At 43.9% G+C, this 13,442-nt stretch overlaps 1 protein-coding gene across 1 annotated transcript in view; it reads right to left on the bottom strand.

The window, feature by feature from the left end:
• Window positions 1-13,442, bottom strand: part of usp43a (ubiquitin specific peptidase 43a) — a 215,999-nt gene that overhangs the window by 17,717 nt on the left and 184,840 nt on the right. The window contains exon 8 of the mRNA XM_056280390.1: window positions 7,228-7,339. Coding sequence (XP_056136365.1) covers window positions 7,228-7,339 — 112 coding nt within the window. The remainder of the gene's footprint in view (window positions 1-7,227; window positions 7,340-13,442) is intronic.

The following is a 13,442-nucleotide window of genomic DNA, read 5'->3' as shown; positions in this document are numbered from 1 at the left end:
AATGTGCAGAAGACGAAGGAGCTGATTGTGGACTTCAGGAGGTTGAAACGCTGCAGTCACTCCCCATACACATCAATGGGGTGGAAGTGGAGCGTGTCCCCAGCTTTAAATTCCTTGGAGTCCATATCAGAGAGGACCTCTCCTGGACATCAAACATCCAGGCTCTTGTGAAAAAGGCCCAACAACGCCTGCATTTCCTGGGAAGGCTGAGGAGCGCCCGTCTATCCCCGAAAATTCTCACTAACTTCTACCACTGCACCATAGAGAGCATCCTGACCAGCTGCATCTCAGTGTGGTAAGGCAACTGCACCTCAGTAGACCAGAAAGCTCTGCAGTGAGTCGTTACGGTGGCCCAGCATATCAACGGTAATTTACCATATTATGACAGAAAAATATTGAATTATATCTCACTTCTGCCTGATCTGAAGCAGTGCCTGTCTTGATGGCAGAAAGCTCATATCATGTTCATTTCAAATTGAAAAACCTGCATTTGTGTGAAATAAGCTCAACCACCAGGGAGCGCCACAGCATCATTAAAAAAGCTTGGAGCAAATTAAAACAAAACATCCCGGGCAGCAAAAGATCAAAATGCTCAGCCTATCAGAGGAAGGTAAAGCATGGCAGCTTTTGTTATACAGGTGAATTTTTGTGCTTGTGTTACAAAACACAATGATGTATCACTGCAGCTGACAGCATCGCCGTTTTTCACAAGCTACACCGAAGATCTGTGAATTTCGGGCCCATCTGGTCACAGCAAACAGACAACACCCCAAGCAGGACTATCTGTCTAATGTGCAACAAACGAACCTCTTGCTACAGCCTTCAGAGAGAAGAAAGGAAAGAAGGAAGAAAGGTGAAGCGAGGTTGGATGAGTGCAGAACTGGCTAGACAGGCTTCACGAAGGTAAACCAGTAACTGAGACAGAGATCAGTAAATAAGAATGTATCCCCTTTTCGTCTGTCCTTTACTTATCAACCTTGTTTAAAGCTGAGGATTTGTTTGTCTGAGATAGACCCTCTTCAAATTGGGCCTGTTATCAGTGGTGCCTGGATCCACCGGAGGTCCAGCACTGGGGGAACTTGCACTGAGCTGAACTACTCATCAATCCATCCATCCATTATCCAAACCACTTATCCTGCTCTCAGGGTCGTGGGGATGCTGGAGCCTATCCCAGCAGTCATTGGGCGGCAGGCAAGGAGACACCCTGGAAAGGCCACCAGGCTATCACAGGGCCCACACACACACACACACACACACACACTTAAGGTTGTCCATCGTGTCCGACGATGACAATCTTGCCTCTGTCACATGTGAGTCTTCTTATAGCTGTAAAGCCCAATCCGTGATCCACACTGTTTGCCACAGACAGAACAGGTGAGAGCACTGACTGGGGGTGTAGGTGTAGCACTGGCTTCATGTCTCTTTAGTCGTCTCTAGGTCCGTCGATCACCTCGGTCCTTCTCGAGCTTTTGCATCCCTTGTTGACAGAGCTGCCGCCAGATGGAGCATTGGGCAGCAGTGTCCTCCAGTTGGCTCGGGTTCAGGCCGCACTTTTTTATGATGGCCTTCAGTTGGTCTTTGTACCGTTTTTTTTTTTATCTCCTGCCAAGCGGCGGCCAAGATGTAGCTGGCCATACAGCACTTTACGCGGTAAGCGCTCCTTTGGCGTCCTGATGACGTGACCGAGCCAGCGAAGTTGGTGCTGGGTGACAGTAGCCTCCATGCTGATGCAGTTGGTCTTGCGGAGTATTTCAGTATGGGCCACTCGGTCACACCAGGTTATCCTCAGGATGCATTGTAGGCATCTGATGTGGAAGGCCTCAAGCATCCTGAGGTGGTGGCAGTACACACACACACACACACACACATACATTCACACCTAGGGACAATTTAGTATGGCCGATTCGCCTGACCTGCATGTCTTTGGACTGTGGGAGGAAACCAGAGCACTTGGAGGAAACCCACACAGACACAGGGAGAACATGCAAACTCCACACAGAGGATGACCCGGGGTGACCCCCAAGGTTGGACTACCCTGGGGGCTCGAACCCAGGACCTTCTTGCTGTGAGGTGACCGCGCTAACCACTGCGTCACCGTGCTACCCCTGAGCTGAACTAATGTGCAGCATTTACTGGACAGGAAACCATTTACAGTCTATGGAGAAACAGCTCAAGATCACGAACAGACATGCCAGGCTTGCCAACTGCCCTACCCCGCAAGACATCACAAGTACAAACATCTAGAGGAAAAGACAACCAAGGAGTTTGAGACTTTGAATTCTAATTCTGGCAGCGCACAATGATGCTGACTGGTACAATAAAAATAACAACAACTGTGTGGATATCGTCAACCTCATGTCTTTGATCACGCTCTCTTCCATGCATGCAGTGTGAAAGACAAATGTAGAGCATCTCACTTAGAAGGAATAAAAGCAAAAGTTGGGTTAGTGAGGTTTGACACTTCAGTGGTTTAAACCAGTGCCTGATCTCAGAAACTTAAACAGCTTTTCTTTGTTTGAAACCTGTGAAACAGCTTCACAGACAGTACTCACCTTTTGCACACCTATAGTTGTAGCCATTGTAAAAGTCTTCTTCCAGCTATCTTGTATTTGTTAAGCATTAGCACCTCTACATTTTTCAAAATAACTCTTAAGTCTTATAGGGGATTACCAACAGAGTGCAAGAGTAGGTTTGGTGACTGTTTTGAACACACCTTTGCAGAGTTTGATGTGAAGTTAAGTCCAAAGTGAGCCACTGTAAAGCAACTACATCAAGATTTCTCTACATTTCTCTGGATAGCCTCATAGCTAACAGTTTATCTTTGGACCTGAATCAGGCTATTATGATAGCAAACAAATAACAAATACTGTTTTTTGGCTTCAAGCTCTCTACAGTACATAGTTTATCTTCTTATGTAGATTATGTAGCATGGACTTCAGAATGCCTTTCTTTCAAATCATTAAAAAAAGCCTGTTAAAACCAAATTAAGCTTGTGTCAAGGATGGAAAATTGCAAGCACAAATGAAATGGTAACCGTTATGTCTTCACACAAATATTCGTGCAGCTGTGTCAAAAGGATTATCTAAATTGCAGAGGCAAAAGTTATATTCATGAAATAAAATACAATGATTATGACCTACACCTAGCCAAAATTGGGTAACAGTGAAAGGGGTTATAACCTATAATCTCTAATGCTATAATCTTTTAACCTGATTAGTCCATATCTTATTAAAGTACATTAGATTTATTGCTAGAATCCCATTTAAAAGGGCCCAACAGTCATCACAGTAACAAAATAAAATCAAACAAGTAACATTATATCTGAAATACCGCTCATTAGACTTAACAGATCTGACATTTAGTCTCAAGCAATAATATTCTCTCAAGTCGCTCATATTTCACTTCATTTTTTCTTGTAAAAATGAGTAAGAGAAATCACCTTCAGAATCAGTGAAGCCTTAAATATTGAATGTCACTCATAAAATTGAATGTGTATGCAAGTGAACCTTCAGTCAGCATAGCTTAAGCCTAAAAAAGACCATATACTTTAATAATGAGTCTGTTGGATGTACGTGTGCCAATGAACCAGCAATGACAAGTACTATTGAAAATTGTTAGTGCTGTCTCTCTCTGTCTATCGGTGCTGATAGGTCAGCTGGTACAACTACATCCAACAGACCCATTATTACTGTTATAAGCCGCAGCTGTGTTTATCCTGCTATGCTTACATCACAGGCTGTGTCCCAATAGGAAGGACGTGCCCTATGTAGGAAGTATTCTCCGTACACCACATCCTATTATGTCTAGCGGACTATAGCAGATGAAATGAGACAGCCTACGAAAGATGCGCGAGTCCATGAAATTGCCCATCTACTAATGGGTAGAGTATGAAAAAACCCTGACAGATAGAGATGATGAAGAGGAATCTCATTGCAAGTTATAGTTTGATAACATTATTAATTTTTGAAGAAACGACAGGGCTTTCTGTATATCATCTTCAGCAGGCAGCCCGTCATTGCTGGCAAAGTTTTCATAGAATGCTTTACAGTTTTAAGTTGTCACTTTTGATGGCTTTACATAAAATATTATTATATGACAAAATGTATGAGTTTTCAATGACATGTTACTAAATAACTATCAAACACTGGTACTCAAACATGAGCACCGAGTTTTAAAATAAAAAATGTGTTTATGGGCATTTAAAAAGAAAAGTAAAACGACAAGAATGTAGGAAATACATTATAAAGAGAGAACATTATCTCCACCTGTTCGAATCCCCGTGTTGCCTCTGGCTTGGTTGGGTATCCCTACAATCACAATTGCCTGTGTCTGCAGGTGGGAAGCCGGATGTGGGTATGTTACCTGATCGCTGCACTAGCACCTCCTCTGGTCGGTCGGGGCGCCTATTCAGAGGGGAGGGGGAACTGGGGGGAATAGCGTGATCCTCCCATGCGCTACGTCCCCCTGGAGAAACTCCTCACTGTCAAGTGAAAAGAAGCGGCTGGCGACTCCACATGTATCGGAGGAGGCATGTGGTAGTCTGCAGCCCTCCTCGGATCGGCAAAGGGGGGGGGGGGTGGAGCAGTGACCTGGATGTCTCGGCAGAGTGGGGTAATTGGCCAAATACAATTGGGGAGAAAAAGAGGGGAAAAGCCAAAAAATAAAAAATAATCTCCAAACACTTACCAATACTTCCAACCATGGTTAGTACTGCTTTAGCCAGTGAACAAACAGTAAGCTTTGGACTCTGTGTTTTATAAACTCCTATAGTCTCTACAGCCATTGGCAAACTAGCAAGCTAACCAGACTATTAAAGTGAACTGTTATTTGCTATGAGATTGCATTTTTTGTTTAAAAAAAAAACCTCTCGAAAATTAATAAAGTACTCTAGGATTTCGAGGGGCTGCAGGATGCATCAGACGTGTCCTCCAAATTCAGCCAAAAATATGCTGCATGTGTCAGCTGCATTTGAAGGAACCTTTGGAATGGGACCATCCTTCTGGTGTATCCAGCCTAGAAATGCATCCTTGCAATTGAGACACAACCAGAGTACCAAGACCAACCTGCCATGTTTTTAACCTTTACATGGTTTTTACCCTGTAGATGTCAGCAAACTCACCAAAATGGGTTTAGTTACTCTTAAGACTGCACAGATCTACATCCACTCACGACAAGTACAAGGCAACTATGTGTGACAAGTCACGACGCTGACTTTAGTTTGGATTTGAATGGTGCTGATGGATGGAATGAGAGATTTTTCCATGAAAGAAGTTGTCAATCAATCAAGTGCAACTGTAGAATTAAGGCTGCAACTTTTTTATGGTGTGTAAATAACCAAAACCATCCTTGTGAGCACCACATGAGTACAAAAGGATGCGAATTTAAAGAGAGCACCAGAAGAACTGGCTCGGTTGCTCTTAAAATTCATTGTCTCAGTCCACAAACATGTGCAAAGTGTATGTGTTTGCATGCGTTTGTGTGTGTGTGTGTGTGTGTGTGTGTGTGTGTGTGTGTGTGTGTGTGTGTGTGTGTGTGTGTGTGTGTGTGTGTGTGTGTGTGTGTTGTCATACATGAGAAAGAAGAACAGGTATTCCCTTTCATTAAAACATGTAATTCCCTGTTGATTACGTTGTTGTCCAGATCCATGAAGGTGATCTCCGCCAACATGCAGAATATTTGGTTGAGCAATGCATTACCAAATTCAAAAATGTCAAGTGATACATATGTATTACACACATTGAACAAGTATTACCACGTTACCAGGAGAAGTATTATTATTTCAGTAATGCCTTTATTTTCTTGGTGTGACATCACTCCGGGGGCCATTCTGAATGGCTTGTTCAAATGGTTTCATCACATAAAAAGGTGAAACAGCGATGTTTACGTACCGTCAAAGTATGAAAATGGTACTTATTAATGATAGAAAAATCCACCCCTTGACTAGACAAATCTCGTTTTCCATAATACCAACCTTTAAAAACAGATATTTTTTCCCTTCCTTTTTCTCTCCAATTGAATTTGGCCAATTACCCCACTCTTCCGAGCCATCCCAGTCACTGCTCCACCCCCTCTGCCGATCTGGGGAGGGCTGCAGACTACCACAAGCCTCCTCTGATACATGTGGAGCTGCCAGCTGCTTCTTTTCACTTGACAGCGAGGAGTTTCAGCAGAGGGACATAGCACGTGGGAGGATCACGCTATTCCCCCCTGAACAGGTACCCCGACCGACCAGAGGAGGCGCTAGTGCAGCAACCAGGACGTCCGGCTTCCCACCCGCAGACACAGCCAATTGTGTTGGTAGGGACACCCAACCAAGCCTGACGTAACATGGGGATTCAAACCGGCGATACCTGTGTTGATAGGCAACGGAATAGACCGCCAAGCCACCTGGACGCCCCCTAAAAACAGATCTGTGCATATGGAAGGGATGATGCATGATGGCCACTGTCTCCATCCATTCATCCATTATCCAAGCTGCTTATCCTAACTGGGGTTCATGGGGATGCTGGAGCCTATCCCAGTAATCATTGGGTGGCAGGCAGGGAAACACCCTGGACAGGCCACCAGGCCATCTCAGGGCCAACACATTCACACCTAGGGACAATTTAGTATGGCTGATTCACCTGACCTACATGTCTTTGAACTGTGGGAGGAAATCAGAGTACATGGAGCAAACCCACGCAGACAAGGGGACAACACGCAAACTCCACACAGAGGATGCCCGGGGATGACCCCAAAGGTTGGACAACCCCGGGGTTCGAACCCAGGACCTTCTTGCTGTGAGGTGACCATGCTAACCACTGCGTCACCATGCCACTGGCCTCTGTATATAATCTAATATCAGACTAATGTTACAGTTATCAGTTGAACAAATATTATTGGTTTGAATGACCTTAGGCCCTGTGATAGACTGGCAGCCTGTCCATGGTGTCTCCCCGCCTGCCGCCCGATAGGCTCCAGCATCCCTGTGACCCTGAGAGCAGGATAAGCGGTTTGGATAATGGATGGATGAATGACCTTATCTGCGCCAATAGTTGCATTAATAATATCTCTTGCTCAGTGTAGACATGATGACCAGTGAACACTGATTTTATGATTTAAAAAAAAAGTCACAGTAGGATGATCTTTTCCTTTTCTTCATCCCTGCTCCATGCTGGTATGTTGTGTGCAGAATGCTGTTGGGTCCACGCTGAGGTGGCAGGATGTACAAAACGTTGACTGGCTTACCTTAGCCTGAGATCCATTTTGCATCAGGTAGTAGAGCTTGCTGAGGATACTCTGCTGCAGCTGGTCCCAAGAGATACTCCTGTCCTCATACATCAGGAAGGGAGGACCAAACCTGAGCAGATGGAGGAAAAGACAGAAAAATAAATGGTGAGGAAAGAGTCGGGAGAAAGAAAAGAGATTGAAACAGTACGTGACAGAGAGACAGAAGAGGGAGATGTACATGTAGAAAGAGACAGAATGATGTGAAAAGAGGTCAATAAGACAAATCTGAGGTACTCAAAGACCTTCCCAACTCCACTTCTGCTGCATTTCTACCCATTCAAGACACATTGTTCACGTTTTAATGTAGCCCATTATTTGGTAAATAGGACCACAACAGATCGGCCAGGCAGCATTTCAATGCTACACTGGAAAACTAAGCTTTAAGCAACACAGAGTGCTTTTCTAAATATGGTAATTTGACTTTTTTGTGTATTTTGTTTATAGATGTATGTTTTTTGGATGGTTATCCACATGAGAGACCATAATGAAGACCATTTCCATTCAATTACTTACACCTATTAATTTCTAAATTTGGTTGTTGGCCTCTTACGGCTTTCTCTACGCACAATAAGTCATTGAGATGCGGAGGGAGTAGAACGTGCCAGTGAAGACTCGTGCATCTTGTCAGTACTGTATCTAACCGGGCAGACTGATGTTTTATACAGTTACGCTTCGTAGTTGTAGCCTCATCCAGTGTACGGTATGGACAGGTTGCAATGACATGTGATGAGCAGCGAGGGAACATTAAGGACCAAGTCTATATATCACCAGTTCAAGTCCATGTCCAGTCATCCATGCTATGTCTGTTGGGTCACTCAAGGCTTACGCTCCTCCCTCTGACTAGACAGAGGATGCTTTCATTAAAGTCGATTACGCTTAAATGCAAAGCTAAAAGGAGAGAATCGATTTCATGTGTCTAGACCCTTGTAACCAAAGATCTCTCACCAACAGAATGACGGGCCATTGCTCAAGTGACCAAGTGTCCTGTATCCAGTGTTAAATGTGAGCAGTAAAAAAAAGAAAAGAAAGAAAGAAAAAAAGCAATAACATAAAAATCCTAGTTTGTGAAAATGTACAGTGGCAAAAAAGTGGATTCTGACTCTGACTGAATGGACAGCATGTTCGTGTGTACATAGATAAAATACTTTCACCTATGTCCATTATAAACACAATTGGCTGGTCAACACAGAGATATGAAACAGTAATGCAGGTTACTATGTAGACCTTTTTTTTTGTGGCTGTTTTTCCCACTCTTTTTCTCCCCAGTTGTACTTGGCCAATTACCCTATTTTCTGAGCCATCCTGGTTGCTGCTCCACCCCCTGTACTGATCCGGGGAGGGCTGTAGGCTACCGCATGCCTCCTCCGATACATGGAGATCGCCGGTTCGAATCCCCGTGTTACCTCTGGCTTGGTCCGGCATTCCTACAGACACAATTGGCTGTGTCTGTGGGTGGGAAGCCGGCTGTGAGTATGTGTCCTGGTCGCTGCACTAGCAGCTCCTCTGGTAAGTCGGGGTGCCTGTTAGGGGGGGGGGGGGATAGCATGATCCTCCCACGTGCTACGTCCCCCTGGAGAAACTCCTCACTGTCAGGTGAAAAAAAGCGGCTGGCGACTCCACATGTATCGGAGGAGGCATGGGGTAGTCTGCAGCCCTCCCTGGATCGGCAGAGGGGTGGAGCAGCGACCAGGACAGCTCAGAAAATAGGGTAATTGGCCAAGTACAATCGGGGAGAAAAACGGGGTAAAAATCCCACCCCCCAAAGAAAAAAACATTTGAACTTTATATAAATGTGCATGGTGTTTGTGTCACAAAAAAAATAAAATAAAAAAATCACATTCATCCAAACACAGGGCTGCAGCACAACCTTGTCTGCAGGCCACAAGCAGGATGGTGGAGGGGAAATTTAGTGTCAGAATTTTGGGGTTCCCTTAAGTGAACAATCCATCCCATCCTCAGCACATAACACCGTTTTCACACTTTCTTCACGAGTTTCTCTTTGCCATTTCTTGGTTGTAAAATGAAGGCACAGCTCGTATGCAGGCAGTCCACACAGGAGCGAGTGTCAAGCCCCCGTCAGTCCCTTTAGGGGCCTTTTCCATGTACAGCTCCTTAAACCCCATGTGACATGTGACCGACATTGCAAACGTAAAAGGGCTTTAAAAACAAAGAGGACACAAGGAGTTAAGAAACCAAAGTGCTGCTCTCAGAGCTGACAAAAAGAAAACAAACGATTCTCAACAAACAGTGGCGTACAACGAACCGCCAAAGGGAGGACAAATAATCACTGCGGTGAATACTGGTTTATCTGTGTGCACACTTAACAAGAAATAAGGAAGAGTAGTCTGACCTGAGGCTGGTATCAACAGGAGTGCTTTGCTACAGCGAGGTGCGCCATGTCAGTAAAAGGGATTGGGGTAAGACTGTGATACTCAAAGTGTGGTCCGCGGACCACCAGTGGTCCGCGAGCGCCCCCAAGTGGTCCGTGGGAGGATTGCAAAAAAAAATCGTGTTTCTCAAATCACCTTCATCTGCGTTCCAATGCAAAGTTACGAGTACAGCTGTTTTCTAAATGTTTTCTAAATTAAAAGTGAATCAAAATGTAGCCTAAATAAGCCTAAGAATTTTGTTCAATTTGTCTAATGCAAACTTGCGTTTTGAGTCATGTCTCTTCAGTTAGCCTGTGTTACCTAGGTTACCTAGTTAGCTTCCATTCCAATAACAGGATTTTCATATCAAAGACCTCCTGACTATTGTGAAAATTAAGTAGAATCTAACAAAGAGTGAAGTGAACCGTTCAAAATACAAACATCATGGATCGGTGGCTGAAGAGAAAATCCAGAGAAACGACAAACAATGTAAGCAACAAGGTGCAAAGACTTCCTTCTCACATTTAGCGCGTCAGTGTTAGCATGGAGTCCCATAGTGCTAACAGTTTGCAGCAGGTGCTAGCAAAACACTCTGAAAAAGCCACTGCAAAAGTGAAACGTAAATACAGTAGCGATTACATTCAATTTAGATTTTTCTGGACTGGAGATGCTGAGGATCCAAAACCTCATTGTGTTGTGTGCTATGACATATTAGCTAATGAAGCAATGAAACCTGCCAAACTCAAGCGTCACTTTGAGTCAAAACACAAGGAATACACCTCGAAACATGTGCAATTTTTGAGAGAAAACGTGAAGAGCTTGAGCGACACGCGAGAAAGGAAGCCACACAGTTTTTTATGCCAGGGGAAAACGCGAAAGCTACCGAAGCCTCATACAAGGTCCCCCTACCCATTGCGAAAGCTGGCAAACCTCACTCAATCGGCGAGACCTTGGTTAAGCCAGCTGCAAAGGTTATGGCCAACATAATGCTAGGGGAGAAAGCGAGTGAGGAACTTTACAAAGTACCTCTGTCCAATGATACAGTCAAGCGGCGAATAACATCCATGGCTGCAAATGTCCAAGATCAGAGTCTTTTTTTCTCTCTCCAACTGGACGAGTCCACGGACATCGGTAATCTGCTTTGTGCGGTACATACATGCGGGTGCTGTTCACAATGATTTTCTTTTCTGTTAATCCCTACCAACCAACACCACAGGAGAGGTGATATTTGAGTCCCTAAATAACTTCATTGTGCAGAATAACATTGATTGGAAGAGGTGTGCTGGCGTGTGCACTGACGGTGCCACGGCGATGACAGCCAAACACAAGGGCCTGGTTACGCGTGTACGCGCTGTCGCTCCCTCTGCTGCATCGACGCACTGCTGTATCCACAGAGAGCAATTGGCAGTAAAAAAAATGCCACCCTGTCTTAAACAGGTTTTGGACGAGGCCGTAAAAATTGTCAACTTAATTAAAAGCAAGGCACTGAACTCACGTCTTTTTAAAGTTCTGTGTGAAGAAATGGGGAGTGAGCACACAAGACTTCTTTTCCACACAGAAGTTCGCTGGCTATCGCGTGGTAAAGTTCTCACCACCTCTTTGAACTGCGCGATGAAGTCAAGCTGTTTTTGCATCAAACTGATGAACTTTATGGCAGAATGCATGACTTTCAATGGCTCGCAAAACTAGCCTTACTTGCTGATGTGTTCAGCATGCTTAATAACCTGAATTTAGCACTGCAAGGAAAAGCGGTCACGGTTTTTACAGTGCAGGACAAAGTTAAAGCCACTCGCATCAAAATGGATCTGTGGTGCGCGCGTCTTGATCGCCAGGAGTTTGACTGTTTCCCAAGTCTAGCCGATTTTGTCCTCGAAGCTGAAGAGGTTCTGGATAGCAACACACTTGCAGCCTTCAAGGAACATTTGCAAGGCATTCACATGCAATTGGGAAGATACTTTCCAGAATTGGATGTGGACCTTGAATGGATCAGAAATCCATTTGGAGACCAACCTCACATTGAGCGCGTCAGTTCCAAACTATCAGCACGGAAGGTGGATAGTCTTGTGGACATTGCATCAGATGGAACACTGAGAATGGCGTTCAGAGAAAAATGCTTGACAGACTTCTGGGTTCTCGTCCAACCTGAACATCCTGAGCTGGCTGAGTCTGCTTTGCAAGTGTTAATGCCGTTTTCAACCACCTACAACTGTGAAGTTGGGTTCTTGGTTTGAAAACCAAGCAGAGGAACAAGATCGATGTAGCCCCCTGTATGAGACTGAAACTCTCTAGTGTGGAGCCAGACATTGAGTCAGTGATGCAACAGCAAAAGCAACAGCATTCCTCCAATTAGTTGTTCACTGCTGCTACCTGTAAAGCTGTTATGCTTATTTGAAATGTGTAATTTCATAGCTTCACAAGAGCCAGTACAAAGATTTGATTCCTATTAAAACGAATTTTTGTTAAATTAACATTAATAGTTCACTCTTTTAATGATGAATTCACATTGAGTTCACCCTGACAGTGGTATTTCAAATAAATTCCCATGTTTTATTCATCACATCACAACCAAAGGCAATAGCTCTGAACAAAATTAATATGAAACAGTAATTACACATACATCTCACAAAAATCAAGGTCAAGGTATATGGTAGAAGCCTAGCCTAATTTTGCTAGTAGCCTATTTATTACATATTTTGTATTGTAATATCTGCAGACATAATTCGTAATATAAAACATAATATGCTATTGTAAGCCTAATATAGACTGTTTTAAAAAGGGTTTTTTTGGGCGGGGGGGAGGGTGTTGGCCGGCTGGTTAGGTGGTCCACGGAAATTTTTTTTATGATCAAGTGGTCCTTGGTGTGAAAAAGTTTGAGAACCCCTGGGGTAAGAGGAAGGCTCTTTCTCCAGACTGGATGAAAAGAAATTTAAACCATCTTCAGAGACATGGTGCTGTCCAGTATCCAATATCAACCAATCAACCAACCAACCAACCAACCAACCAACCAACCAACCAACCAACCAACCAACCAACCAACCAACCAACCAACCAACCAACCAACCAATCAATCCATCAATCCATCCATCCATCCATCCATCCATCCATCCATCCATCCATCCATCCATCCATCCATCCATCCATCCATCCATCCATCCATCCATCCATCCATCCATCCATCTTTCCATTCATCCATCCATCTCACTGTGTCTGATAATCACGGTAACATATGTCTGTCTCCTAACACATTTTTTAGGATGCCCAGTCCTATTCTAGTAATATATTGAATGAATTAGAGCCATGGTGAATCCCTGCATTCTCATATCATATTACTACTATATGTTGGTTTACATTTATTCTTGCTTTAAGATATTTCAAGATTTATTGAATTTTCAGAGGAGGAAGACCAAGAGAGGACAGCACCACTGCAGCCAATGTCCTCTGAGACTTCCAGCTGCCAACCTCCTTGTTCTCACACTGCGTCTGTCTTATGAAGTGCCAAAAGCATCAAGTGGATAATTTAAAAACGGGACTCGCAGACATACTGAAACTGAGACACACAAGAATACTCGAAATAAAATAATAAAATCAAATTGTAGACTCACTCTATTGTTTGTGTGTCATTATTTCAACAGCAAAAGTTGATTTCAAAATATGGTCATTTAGAACCATATATTACCTAAAGGACACTCAGTTAGTTACTGGTGAACAATAATACAATTTTTGTGATCTCGGTTCTAATAGATAATAATTTGGCACGTCCTGTGCAGATTTGCTGAAATAGGTACGTCGCGTTTTAGTGAGGAG

The sequence above is a fragment of the Lampris incognitus genome, chromosome 5 (genome assembly GCF_029633865.1).
Source record: "Lampris incognitus isolate fLamInc1 chromosome 5, fLamInc1.hap2, whole genome shotgun sequence".
Classification (NCBI taxonomy): Eukaryota; Metazoa; Chordata; class Actinopteri; order Lampriformes; family Lampridae; genus Lampris; species Lampris incognitus.
Note: the sequence above shows the minus strand (reverse complement) of the source record. Positions and strands in the feature narration are given on the sequence as shown.